Source organism: Panulirus ornatus, chromosome 15 (assembly GCF_036320965.1).
Source record: "Panulirus ornatus isolate Po-2019 chromosome 15, ASM3632096v1, whole genome shotgun sequence".
In the NCBI taxonomy this organism is placed as follows: Eukaryota; Metazoa; Arthropoda; class Malacostraca; order Decapoda; family Palinuridae; genus Panulirus; species Panulirus ornatus.
In genome coordinates this window covers 32459666-32474651 of record NC_092238.1, presented here as the reverse complement: position 1 = coordinate 32474651, position 14986 = coordinate 32459666, and the positions used below count along the sequence as shown (strand labels likewise).

Genomic DNA, 14986 nt, shown 5'->3' with positions numbered 1-14986 from the left:
CACTTCCCACAGAATGAGTTGTGTGAGTTAAGTGTTGTCAAGTGTTACGTGTGACAGGGAGAGATTGTTTGTGGTCAGAACACCAGCTGCAGGGTACAAGAGTGAAGGAAAAAGAAAAGATGGCTACCTGGGTAAGAGAAATGCAACTTGACAACCACTGAAGTGCTGGCTCACTACACAGCTGTCAATAACACTCCCAATACCCAGGTGGGTGGTACCAGTAATATACCTCCCTGAAATGTAGCTGCCTACCAAATACCACCTATTACTTTATGTCTATACTGGTAACAATGCATCAGTGATAAATGTCCTTATGATAGATAAGAAATTGGACTTTTCTTTAGCCTTAACTTCTCAAAAACATTTGCATTTTCAAGCATACAACTGTGCTTCTAACACAATCAGCAAAAGAAAAAAAAGTTTGGCTCATATATTGAATTCATTTCTTTTCAAGTCTATTTCCTTATCAGGATTTTGAAACATGGCAACATAATATCAGATTGTCCCACTGTCCCTTATGGACCCATTTCCCCAAAAAGCATCTCACAAATGGGCTTTTTAGGCTACAAAACAAAGAAACACTACCTACCAAAATAATACCCTTTCCAAATTTACTATGAAATGTTTTTTAATAATACACTTCACAGCAACACAGCAGCATAAACAAATGAACAATGGCCTCATTTGCAAACAACCACTCTCTGGTTATCATATATACAGCAACATAACCACAGCCTGCCATTCACACCCACATCCCACAGACTATTCCATAGTTTAACCTGAACGCTTCATTTATCCTACTTTAGCTCAATAACAACAACTTACCCCCCCCCCCCTCACATATCATAATGATCCAATTTATTCAATCCCATGAATGCCTCCAGGCACTCTGCATGTTCAGGCCCCAACATCCTAAAGTGTTCTTCACTCCATTCTTCCATCTCCTTTTCAGTCTCCCCCTCCCCCTTATTCCTTCCATCTCAAACTCATAACCTCTTAAGTCAGTATTTTTTTGCTCAGCCTCTAAATATGTTCAAACCAATACAGCAATATGAATAATGAAAATATACAAATTTTTTTGAGGACAGGAAAGAATACTATACACAAAACTTGCATATTGAAGAAGGCAATTAAGAGGGGCAGGAGAAGGGGCCCAGAAAGCTTTCCCCCTCGTATTAACACCTTCTAAAAGACCTGAACAGAATGAATTTTGCAAGGATTTTTCCTAAAAGGTATGGTAATCTATTCCTTACACTAGCTTGCTAATGAAAAAAAAGGAAAGCAGAAAAAATATATATGCATCTGTTTGCCTTGCCTCACTTTAATATGGTTGTATCAAAAACAAACAACAGAGCTTTTGAGGTAAAATTCTTCCTTAGCTCTTTCCATTCCGACAATTACAAAGTGATATTTCATGGGGGAAGGGTTTCCTTGCTCCCCACTCCTGCTGCCTTGAAGTCACCTTTCACTTCAAGAAGGAGATAAGTGGATATTATCTTATCTTCCCTACCCAAAAGGATATGAAAGAAAATGATTTTAAGATTTTCATCCAGTTAAATCTGAGATTCATTTATGTTATAACCTGTGAGCTGTTTTGAAGAGAAAACTGAGGGAAGCCACGAGGATTTGGGTTCAACAGGGGACCTGGTCCCCGTGGGAGAGGTCCAGGCAAGGAAACCATGGGCAGCTGTGGTCGTGACATATTGGGAGGTCCATTTCTTGGAATTGAAGTGTTGGGTTGTGTCATTCGCATCTGTGGATTTATCATAAGTGGTGGATGATCCCATGGTTGAATCTGAAAAAAGAAAAATAATTTAAAAATAATTCATCATCCATCCATGGCACTGCTACTATACTACTCCCACAACTACTAATGATGCTACCACTTCTGTGTCTATGGGCAGAGAATGCAAGTCAACTGAGTTATAAGTTCTCAGTGTCTTCTTTATGGTAGTTGCACTGTGGGCATGAAGAGTCCTGGGATATGATGATACTGTATTTGTAGTGTTGTAGTGATGGGTGATGTCCAGAATGGAAGTGGCAGACTGTGGCTCATGTTTTTTCTGAGGAGCATGGATTCTGATGAGTGTATGAGAGGTAGGGTGGAGTTTAAGATTGACTTTGGAGGTAGGTTGTTCAGTGCTTGTTGTAATTTTTCAGTGGGTATGTTTTGTCAAAGAGTTATGTCTGGTGGAGATGGGGGATCTGCAAGAAGAGGTCACTGAAGTGTGCAACAGGGGTAAGCTATTCATTTCTACTTAGCGGTTGGTGGTTAGTTATAGAATGGTTTGGATGGGTGGATGGGGGTCTAGTGCTGTTGCTGAGAAATAACTGGCGAGTATGTTATGGTGGGGCTGTACTGGAAGGATGTTTGTTTCATTAAGAAGATCCTGAGAATTCCATGGTTGCAAGGCTGCCAGTAATTGTTCTAACTGTACTATTTTGTGTGGTTTGCGGCTCTGTTTTATTTGCTTTTCAGAGAATGGAACACCAAGCACATGAAGCTTAGTTTAAAGACTTGAATTATTTGTATACAGATTGAGGGAGGCATCAAAACCATAGCTTCCTATCCACATCCAGGTCCCACAGACCTTTCCATGGTTCACCCTGGACATTTCATATGCCCTGGTTCAATCCATTGATGGCATGTTGACCCCAGTATATCAAATCATTCCAATTCACTCTATACCTTGCACACCTTTCATCTTACTGCATGTTAAGGGCCCAATCACTCAAAATCCTTTTCGCTCCATCCTTCTATCTACATTTTTTTTTTTAATGTTAGCTGAGGCGGCACAGGCAGCTGAGGCTGATGATACAGCACTGGTGGCCAATTCGAGTGAGAAACTGCAGAAGTTGGTGACTGAGTTTGGAAAAGTGTGTGAAAGGAGAAAGTTGAGAGTAAATGTGAATAAGAACAAGGTTATTAGGTTCAGTAGGGTTGAGGGACAAGTTAATTGATATGCAAGTTTGAATGGAGGAAAATTGGAGGAAGTGAAGTGTTTTAGATATCTTGAAGTGGACTTAGCCGTGAATGAAACCATGGAAGCGAAAGTGAGTCACAGGGTGGGGGAGAGGGCACAGGTTCTAGAAGCAATGAAGAATGTAGTTCCAACAATGTTGTATGGTTGCAAGGCATGGGCTATAGATATGGTTGTACATAGGTGGGTGGATGTGTTGGAAATTAAATATTTGAGGACAATATGTGGTGTGAGGTAGTTTGATCAAGTAAGTAATGAAAGGGTAAGAGAGGTGTGTGGTAATAAAAAAGAGTTTGGTTGAGAGAGCAGAAAAGAGTGTGTTGAAATGGTTTGGACATATGGAGAGAATGTAGGGAGGAAAGATTGACAAAGAGGATATGTTTCAGAGGTGGAGGGAGCAAAGAGAAGCAGGAGACCAAATTATAGGTGGAAAAATGGAGTGAAAAGGATTTTAAGCAATTGGGGCCTGAACAAACAGAGGGGTGAGGGGTGGGCAAGAAATAAAGTGAATTGGAATATGGTATAATGGGGTCAACGTGCTGTGAATGGACTGAACCAGGGCATGTGAAGCATCTGGTGTAAACCAAGAAAAGGTCTGTGGGGCTTGGATGTGGGTAGGGAGCTGTGGTTTCAGTACATTACACATGACAGCTAGAGACTGAGTGTGAACGAATGTGGCCTTTTTTGTCTGTTTTTCTGGTGCTATCTTGCTGAAGCGGGGGAAAGTGATGCTGTTTCTTGTAGGGCAGGGTAGTGTCAGGAATGGATGAAGGCAAGCAAGTATGAACATGTACATGTGTATATATGTTTAAGTCTGTGTATGTGTATGTATATGTATGTATATGTTGATATGCATATGTGCATGCATGGGCATTTATGTATATATATGAGTATACAAGTGGATGAGCCATTCTTCATCTGCTTCCTAGTGCTTAGGACTGTGCAGTAGAGATTCCTAGTGACTGGCTGGAAATTAACCACATATCCATCCAACAGAAAACACCCGAGTGATTAGGATGTTAAAATTCCCTAACAGGGATACTTAGTCACTATCTAGGCTGGAAGAAGCCATTCATGAAGTTTGGGCAAAGATGGATCCTAAATGGCTGATCCAGTTCCAGGTCATTTCAAGGAGTGTATAAAGAGAAAAGGGAAACCAATAAAGTACAAGTTGGTGGGGAATACACAGTTTTCATGATTTCATCTTATTCTATCCTTGCTGGTTGTGCCACAACCTCCTCATGCCTACTTCATATGTGGGCAGTGTGTATGACTGCCTTTAAAAACTTAAAAAAGATAAAGATCTGTACACAACTAAAGCTGATACATCAAATGCATTTGTAGTAATGAACAAGTGTAAAAAAAAAAAATCAAGATCTCTGTGACACTCAAACTTACATAAAATTAAGAACAAATCATTCAGAGACTGTCAACAGTAACTTTAATCAGAACATGAAACACCTTTTCAAAGGTAATGGTGACTTAAAAAATTGTGAAAAAAATTTCCCTCGTTCCTGTAGATGTACGGTCTAATAAAGACACACAAGCCTAACAACCACATAAACACTCTCAAAGTAGCTTACAGCTTTCTTGAACCCACTGGTTGGTATAATCTCAGTCTAATCTCCCAGTCCAAAATAACAAATAACAAGAATTTTGTAAACAAATCAAATAACATACATAAATTTCACCTATATGCTAGTAAATTTTCACACGGTAACTCTTCACGAATGTTCTAGTGGAAGACTTGGAGTCTTTGTCTGATGAACTTGGAAAGCACACCCTTCACTTGTCTCAAGCCAATATCACAGAACTAAATAAAGCTTTGCATCAAGGACTGCAAGGCTGTTTTTATATATGAGTACTATTTACAGAAATACAACATAGCAATGATGCAATGATAAATGCCATTTCTGCCACGCTGAGTTAACTCTGCATGGAATTCTTCAAAGTTAACCCTCATACCAACGCCATACAAACGGGTGCCAAATGGTTTCAGTATGTTGGTGACAAAATTTGCACATGACAGAATAATGAAGACATCAGTGATTTTCTCTGTAGACTCAACAACCTGGTTACTTCTAGACACTTTACCAATGAAGAAGAAAATGGGGGAGCTCTGTCCTTTCTTGGATGTCACGGTACAAAGAATTACAAACCAGTTCATGTTCAGCATTTTTTTTACAAAACCTACAACATTTGCTCATAAGTACACTTCATGTTCACCTCAACGTTACTTTGTGCATACCACATTTGCAGTTCATAATTTCTTGATGGTGAAATCAACCAGATTTATGAACCTGCATCATCCTTAAAGTACTGTAAGATCTATATTGATAAATCCTTGTGTAGTGTTAAAAAAATATTTTTCATTTCCAGAGCCAAGGAACCTGAACCTTACAGCACTAAAAACCTTCTCACACTACAGAATCACAACTTCATTGGACTACCCCAACTACTTAAGGAATTCTACATCAATAATGCATTTCAGAACACCATCACACTTGCTAATAAAAAACTCACCTGAAAATTTCAGGAAATTTAAACAGTTATGTTTTTTCAGATACCATGCAAGGACAAAGTGGAAAAAATTGTATTCACGAATAAAGCAGCATCAGTATAGTATTCAAGTTGGGCAAGAATCCAAAGCTCTGTTCATGCAAATGCAAGACTTCTGCCAACCTATTACCTGGAACAATGCTCAGAAAATTGTATGTGATAATTCAATTGTAAATGAATATATAACATCTAGCATTCTTCAACAGTTTCAATAGTCATCTCAACATCAGTTTAGGCAAGTACAAATTAGATCTTTTCATAATCAAAATAACTGTCAATATGTATAAGTTTGAAAGCTAAATCAAGACCTGACACGTGCTGTGTTCACCTGACATGGCTCTAGGCATATGACCCTTGATGACCCAAACCTCTTTCTTGTGATCATATTTCTTACTTGACCTTCCCGCCTGACCCTCACCTGACAAGATCATGTGCCTTACATATCATTTGTGTACATGTCTTTAAATCTACGCTTGTTCATCATCTCTATGCAAGCTCTCCCTTACTTACGACCTATCCCCTACTTACGACCTATGCAACTTACGACCATTTGTATATATGAACAGGAATTTTTTTTATCATACTTGATCACCGTTTCCGCATTAGCGAGGTAGCACTAGGAAACAGATGAAGAATGGCCTATCCACTCATATGAACACTTTTTTTTTATACTTTGATGCTGCTTCCTGCATTACCGAGGTAGCGCAAGGAAACATACAAAAGAATGGCCCAACCAACCCACATACACATGTATATACATAAACGCCCACACACGCACATATACATACCTATACATTTCAACATATACATACACAGACATATGCATATATACACATGTAAATATTCATACATGCTGCCTTCATCCATTCCCGCCACTACCCCGCCACACATGAAATGACAACCCCCTACCCTGAATGCGCACGAGGTAATGCTAGGAAAAGACAACAAAGGCCACATTCGTTCACACTCAGTCTCTAGCTGTCATGTATAATGCACCGAAAACACAGCTCCCTTTCCACATCCAGCCCCCACAAAACTTTCCATGGTTTACCCCATACACTTTACATGCCCTGGTTCAATCCACTGACACCACGTCGACCCCGGTATACCATATCATTCCAACTCACTCTATTCCTTGCACACCTCTCACCCTCCTGTATGATCAGGCCCCAATCCCTTAAAATCCTTTTCACTCCATCCTTACACCAACTTGGTCTCCCTCTTCTCCTTGTTCCCTCCACCTCTGACACATACATCCTCTTTGTCAATCTTTCCTCACTCATTCTCTCTATATGTCCAAATCTCTTCAACACACCCTCTTCTGCTCTCTCAACCACTCTTTATATTTCCACACATCTCTCTTACCCTAACATTACTTACTTAATCAAACCACCTTACACCACATATTGTCCTCAAACATTTCATTTCCAACACATCCACCCTCCTCCTTACAAACCTATCTATAGCCCATGCCTCGCACCCATGTAACATTGTTTGAACTACTATTCCTTCAAACATACCCAATTTTGCTCCCCAAGATAACATTCTCTCCTTCCACACATTCTTCATTGCTTCCAGAACCTTTGCCACCTCTACCAACCTGTGACTCACTTCCGCTTGCATGGTTCCATTTGCTGCTAAGTCCACTCCCAGATATCTAAAACACTTCACTTCCTCCAGTTTTTCTCCATTCAATCTTACATCCCAATTAACTTGTCCCTTATCCCTACTGAACTTAATAACCTTGCTCTTATTCAAATTTACTCTCTCAACTTTCTCCTTTCACAGTTTCTCAATCGAATCAGCCACTAGAGCTTTATCACTGGTGAGCAACAACTGACTCCCTTCCCAGGCCCTCTCATCCCCAACAGACTGCACGCTTGCCCCTCTCTCCAAAACTGGCACTTACCTCCCTAACCACCCCATCCACAAACAAATTAAACAACCATGGGGACATCACACACCCCTGCCACAGACCAACCTTCTCTGGGAACCAATCACATGCCTTACCTCCTTGGTAAAAACTTTTCACTGCTTCTAGCAGCTTACCTTACACACCATATACTCTTAAAACCTTCCACAAAGCATCTCTATCAACTCATCATATGCCTTCTCCAGATCCATAAATGCTACATACAAATCCTTGCCAACTAATCAACAACACAGTCACGAATTTCTTTATAAATTCAACAGCAATGCTATCGACTCCAGCCATTTGCCACATTTTACCCTACGCAAGGCTTTCACCACCAAACCACTCTGCATGTCTCTCTCACTTCACACACAAGCCAGACCTCAACTCATAACATCTGCCATTCTATTATCAAACATATTCAACAGTCTTCAAGATACCCACTCTATCTTGTCCTCCCTTCATCAATAACTTATCACTTCCCCATATGCCCCCTTTACCAATGTTCCAATTTGTTCTCTTGTTTTTTGCACATCATTTACCTCCTTCCAAAACATCTTATTCTCCCTAAAGTTTACAGATACTCACCCTAACTCCTATATGCCCTCTTTTTCTACCACTGCACCATCCTTTTGATCTCATACCTCAACTTTCTCCTCTCACACACTCTTCCAAATTCAGTCACCAATTATTACAGCTTCACAATCAAATCTACCACTAATGCTGCATCATCAGCAAATAACAACTGACTTACTTACCAGGCCCCCTTTTCCTTTACACCCTGCATACTCACACCTCTGTATAAGTCTCATATTTACCTTACCTCCCTCATCACCAAATCCATAAACAAATTAAACAGCCTTGGAAACATCACATACTACTGCTGCAGACCAACCTTCACTTAGAACCACACACTCTCCTCTCTTCCCACTCATACACAGCCTTTCACCCTTGATAAAAATTTCTCTCTACTTCTAAAAGTTTTTCTCCCACATCGTATATCCTAATGACCTTCTATTAGACATCTTTATCAAACCTATCATATGCCTTCTCTAAATCCATAAATGCTGTATATAAATCCATCTGTTTCTCCAAGTATTTTTTCTCATACATATTTGCCATTTCCCATGTTAGCAAGGTTGCATCAAGAAAAGAGCCTTAGAGGCAAAGATGCTCACTTAACCCCCTTCTCTGTTCCCTCTTTCAGAAATGTAAAAACAGGAAGGGATGATTTCCCACCCCTTACTCCTACCCCCCCCTTTTTTTTTTTTTTTTCAAAAGAAGGAACAGAGAATTGGGCCAGGTGAGGGTATTCCCTCAAAGGCCCAGTCCTCTGTTCTTAACGCTACCTCGCTAATGCGGGAAATGGCAAATAGTTTGAAAGAAAGAAAGAAAGATATATATATATATATATATATATATATATATATATATATATATATATATATATATATATATATATATATATATATATATATATAATCCCTGGGGATAGGGGAGAAAGAATACTTCCCACGTATTCCCTGCGTGTCGTAGAAGGCGACTAAAAGGGGAGGGAGCGGGTGGCTGGAAATCCTCCCCTCTCTTGTTTTTTTTAATTTTCCAAAAGAAGGAACAGAGAAGGGGGTCAGGTGAGGATATTCCCTCTAAGACCCAGTTCTCTGTTCTTAACGCTACCTCGCTAACGCGGGAGATGGCAAATAGTAAGAAAAAAAAAAAAATAATAATAATAATAATAATAAAGTTTTTATCGAGGATGTAAGGCATGTGTACGTGTAGGAAGAGAGGAAAGTGATTGGTTCTCAGTGAATGTAGGTTTGCGGCAGGGGTGTGTGATGTCTCCATGGTTGTTTAATTTGTTTATGGATGGGGTTGTTAGGGAGGTAAATGCAAGAGTTTTGGAAAGAGGGGCAAGTATGAAGTCTGTTGGGGATGAGAGAGCTTGGGAAGTGAGTCAGTTGTTGTTCGCTGATGATACAGCGCTGGTGGCTGATTCATGTGAGAAACTGCAGAAGCTGGTGACTGAGTTTGGTAAAGTGTGTGAAGAAGAAAGTTAAGAGTAAATGTGAATAAGAGCAAGGTTATTAGGTACAGTAGGGTTGAGGGTCAAGTCAATTGGGAGGTGAGTTTGAATGGAGAAAAACTGGAGGAAGTGAAGTGTTTTAGATATCTGGGAGTGGATCTGGCAGCGGATGGAACCATGGAAGCGGAAGTGGATCATAGGGTGGGGGAGGGGGCGAAAATTCTGGGGGCCTTGAAGAATGTGTGGAAGTCGAGAACATTATCTCGGAAAGCAAAAATGGGTATGTTTGAAGGAATAGTGGTTCCAACAATGTTGTATGGTTGCGAGGCGTGGGCTATGGATAGAGTTGTGCGCAGGAGGATAGATGTGCTGGAAATGAGATGTTTGAGGATTTGAGGACAATGTGTGGTGTGAGGTGGTTTGATCGAGTGAGTAACGTAAGGGTAAGAGAGATGTGTGGAAATAAAAAGAGCGTGGTTGAGAGAGCAGAAGAGGGTGTTTTGAAGTGGTTTGGGCACATGGAGAGAATGACTGAGGAAAGATTGACCAAGAGGATATATGTGTCGGAGGTGGAGGGAACGAGGAGAAGAGGGAGACCAAATTGGAGGTGGAAAGATGGAGTGAAAAAGATTTTGTGTGATCGGGGCCTGAACATGCAGGAGGGTGAAAGGAGGGCAAGGAATAGAGTGAATTGGAGCGATGTGGTATACTGGGGTTGACGTGCTGTCAGTGGATTGAATCAAGGCATGTGAAGCGTCTGGGGTAAACCATGGAAAGCTGTGTAGGTATGTATATTTGCGTGTGTGGACGTATGTATATACATGTGTATGGAGGGGGTTGGGCCATTTCTTTTGTCTGTTTCCTTGCGCTACCTCGCAAACGCGGGAGACAGCGACAAAGTATAATATATATATATAATACCTCAGTAATCTGAACACTCACCTCTATCCCTTTTGCCTTTGTACAATGGCACTATGCATGCATTCCGCCAATCCTCAAGCACTTCACCATGAACTATACATACACCAAATAGCTTTACCAACCAATCAGCAACACAGTCACCCTTTTTTAATAAATTTCACTGCAATACCATCCAAACCCACCGCACTGCCAGCTTTCATCTTCCACAAAGCTTTCACTACCTCCTCTGTTTACCAAACCATTCTCCCTGACCCTCTCACTTCGCACACCACCTCGACCAAAACACCCTATATCTACCACTCTATCATCAAACACATTCAACAAACCTTCAAAATACTCACTCCATCTCCGCACTTCACCACTTACTTGTTATTACTTCCCCATTAGCCCCTTCACCAATGTTCCCATTTGTTCTATTGTCTTGCATACTTTATTTACCTTCCAAAACATCTTTTTATTCTCCCTAAAATCTAATGATACTCTCTCACCCCAACTCTCATTTGCCCTCTTTTTCACCTCTTGCACCTTTCTCTTGACCTCCTGCCTCTTTCATTTATACATCTCCCAATCATTTGCACTACTTCCTTGCAAAAATGGTCCACACACCTCTCTCTTCTCTTTCACTAACAATCTTACTTCTTCATCCCACCACTCACTACCCTTTCTAATCTACCTACCTCCCACCTTTCTCATGCCACAAGCATCTTTTGCAAAATCAATCAATGCTTAACTAAATACATCCCATTCCTCTCCCACTCCCCTTACGTCATAATAATTATAATAATAATAATGATAATAATAATAATAATAATAATAATAATAATTTTTTTTTTTTTTTATACTTTGTCGCTGTCTCCTGCGTTTGCGAGGTAGCGCAAGGAAACAGACGAAAGAAATGGCCCAACCCCCCCCCATACACATGTATATACATACGTCCACACACGCAAATATACATACCTACACAGCTTTCCATGGTTTACCCCAGACGCTTCACATGCCTTGATACTTAGAAAAGCAAATGGATTTGTATGTAGCATTTATGGATCTGGAGAAGGCATATGATAGAGTTGATAGAGATGCTCTGTGGAAGGTATTAAGAATATATGGTGTGGGAGGAAAGTTGTTAGAAGCAGTGAAAATAATTTTTTTTTTTTTTTTTTTTTTTTTTTTTTTTATACTTTGTCGCTGTCTCCCGCGTTTGCGAGGTAGCGCAAGGAAACAGACGAAAGAAATGGCCCAACCCCCCCCCATACACATGTACATACACACGTCCACACACGCAAATATACATACCTACACAGCTTTCCATGCTATCAATGGACTGAACTAAGGCATGTGAAGCAGCCATGGGAAACCAGGGAAAAATTCTATGGAGCCTGATTTTGGATACAGGACTGTTTTGGTGCACTGAATATGACACCTACAGAAATGAAGATGGAAAATGCAGCCTTCCTTCATCTGTTCCTGGCACTACCTTGCTAATGTAAAAAATCAAGTACAAGCATGAAAAAAAATACACATGACAGCTACAGAATGAAGCAGGTGAATGTAGCCTCTTTTCCTCTGTTCCCGATGTTTCTCGCTGACATGGGAAACGGCGTACAAACATGAAAAATAATAAGGAAAAACACTTTAGACAAGCTTAAATAAAGCTGATGTTCATCTTTTCCTAACACTAACCTGTGAATGATGAAAAGGCATTTACGCATAAAAGAAATAATGATAACAACCACACAATAAGCCTACCTCTGGGAACTGCACATTCCTGCCCTTTGCCATCCTGCAGGGTTGAGGCTGGGGACCCCAGTTCTGAAAATTTTCTGCTTATAGAAGGTGGACCTTTTGTCAATCACATGCACATGGGTACAGAATTCAAATTAACAGACAGGAAGACAGATAAATATATGGAAGAACAGATTTCAACATACACAACATAACAGGAAAATTCCTTATGATAAAAATATCTATGATCATGATACAATTCTTTGGTTTTAATGTATAAGAACTGTTAGTCCGTCAAGACATCATTGTGCATCACAGATAGCTCTTTCTCACAAGGTCAGAAGACAGTTTAATTTCTATATACAGCTGTTTCCACTATGAATTTGCACTATTCAATCTATGAAACCAGCTAATGCTCAAAATAGAAAAAAAGCTCTGTTGAACATTACTCCAGAAAGCTAACAAGCGCTTGGCTAACGAATGTGAATAAAGTACAGAGTACTCTATACAACAATTCACAACCCACAATTACATGTATAAAATGCAGAATAGGAATGCATGAATTTTTTAGACTAGACAAATATGATACAATACCAGTCTTGATCTTCATCCGTGAGATTTGTAAACAAAACATATCCACAGATGAACCAATGAAAACTTCAGGAACTGATAGTTATAAGGTTGACAAAGAAGAGGCAAACAGTTATACAATATACTTGTAAGAATTTACAAGGCAATAAGGTTGCTAGTGCCTATAAAGATAATTAAAGTGAGCAAAGTAATAATATATGGAAGGAAGAGTATCCAGTTTCTGACTCTTGCACCTCTTAATCATCTCATCATGACAATCAAGAGATCTGTAGGTAAAATTCTTACTATCCTATCCCTAATAACAAGATGTCATCAGTAACTCCATTCTAAATTTCATGAATGAGATCAGGTCCCTCTCTCTCTCTCACATCACCCACATACATCCTCAACATATTCCCAACAAATCAAACTGAAACAAAAGCAAACACAGTTATACCTTATCTTTCCTTTGGTTTCCAGAGTCATCTAAACTATACACTGACTTATAGACAAGCTGCTTTTTTGCCACCATTAAGTTAAGCTGTACGGAGATCATAGCACACTTACCTAAATAACACCATATCCTGATTGTCAACTTACAATTTTTCTAAAACTTTTTTTTTTTTTGTAAAAAATATGGTGCTTTTTCCCCAGGCAGTGCTTCAATCTCTGTTAAGTGTATTACACAGGTCACTGCTGTAGTAATGTGGCACATATTCCGATGCTTTTTCAGACTTCCCTGGTATTTATAACAGTTGCAGGCAAAGTTTTAAACAATTCTGTCCAGTGGATGCACCTTTTGATTTCAGTGGTGCTATCTTTGCAAAATCAGTCATACCAACAAGGAACTGTCTTTCTGTGCAACTTGAGAAACATGCCTTCCATGATTCTTTTACTGCTCCAGAGAATTCAGTAAAAGTGTTTTTAGTCATTCCTAGTGGCTCAAACCCTTGAAAGATCTTTGCACACTTTCTTAATCAGCAACTTCATCAGCCTCTTAAAGTGATGTTAGCACAGAGCAGTATACTACATTAAGGAGTATGATATAAAGATGGATTAAACAGTTTCTAACTGACATAAAGTTCAAAGTGGTAGCTAATGGAATCATGTCTGAGGATCAGTTTCTGATCCTCAGAGAGCAAAAATGGGTGTGTTTGAAGGGATAGTGGTTCCAACAATGTTATATGGTTGCGAGACGTGGGCTATACATAGGGTTGTGCGGAGGAGGGTGGATGTGTTGGAAATGAGATGTTTGAGGACAATATGTGTTGTGCGGTGGTTTGGTGGAGTAAGTAATGAAAGGGTAAGAGAGATGTGTGATAATAAAAAGAGTGTGGTTGAGAGAGCAGAAGAGGGTGTATTGAAACGGTTTGGTCACATGGAGAGAATGAGTGAGGAAAGACTGACAAAGAGGATATATGTGTCAGAGGTGGAGGGAACGAGGAGAAGTGGGAGACCAAATTGGAGGTGGAAGGCTGGGGTGAAAAAGATTTTGAGTGATCGGGGCCTGAACATACAGGAGGGGGAAAGGCGTGCAAGGAATAGAGTGAATTGGAACAATGTGGTATACTGGGGTTGACGTGCTGTTAATGGATTGAACCAGGGCATGTAAAGTGTCTGGGGTAAACCATGGAAAGTTTTGTGGGGCCTGGATGTGGAAAGGGAGCTGTGGTTTCGGTGCATTATACATGACAGCTAGAGACTGAGTGTGAACGAATGTGGCCTTTGTTGTCTTATCCTAGTGCTACCTCGCATGTGTGCAGGGGGTTGTCATTTCATGTGTGGTGGGGTCACAAAGGGAATGAATAAATGCAGCAAGTATGAATTATGTACATGCGCATATGTCTGTGTATGTATATGTATATGCTGAAATGTATAGGTATGTATATGTGCATGTGTGGACGTGTATGTATATACATGTGTATGTGGGTGGTTTGGGCCATTCTTTCATCTGTTTCCTTGTGCTACCCTGCTAACGCGGGAGACAACGACAAAGTATAATAAATATATCTTTTCTTTCTTTTAAACTATTTCCCATTTCCCGCGTTAGCGAGGTAGCGTTAAGAACAGAGGACTGGACCTTTGAGGGAATATCCTCATCTGGCCCCCTTCTCTGTTATTTCTTTTGGGAAAAAAAAAAAAAAAAATGAGAGGGGAGGATTTCTAGCCCCCGCTCCAATAAATAAATAAATATATATAATTATCATTATCATTATTGTACATAGTCGCTGTATCCTGTGACAGCGAGGTGGTGCCAGGAAACAGATAAAGAATGGCCCTTCCACTCATATACACATA

General features: G+C 40.0%; 1 protein-coding gene across 1 annotated transcript in view; it reads right to left on the bottom strand.

Moving 5' to 3' along the window:
- LOC139753627 (uncharacterized) overlaps positions 1-14986 on the bottom strand; it is an 82706-nt gene that overhangs the window by 43859 nt on the left and 23861 nt on the right. Inside the window, exons 6-7 of the mRNA XM_071670241.1 lie at positions 12143-12205; positions 1583-1795 (exon numbers count right to left, since the gene is read on the bottom strand). Coding sequence (XP_071526342.1) covers positions 1583-1795; positions 12143-12205 — 276 coding nt within the window. The remainder of the gene's footprint in view (positions 1-1582; positions 1796-12142; positions 12206-14986) is intronic.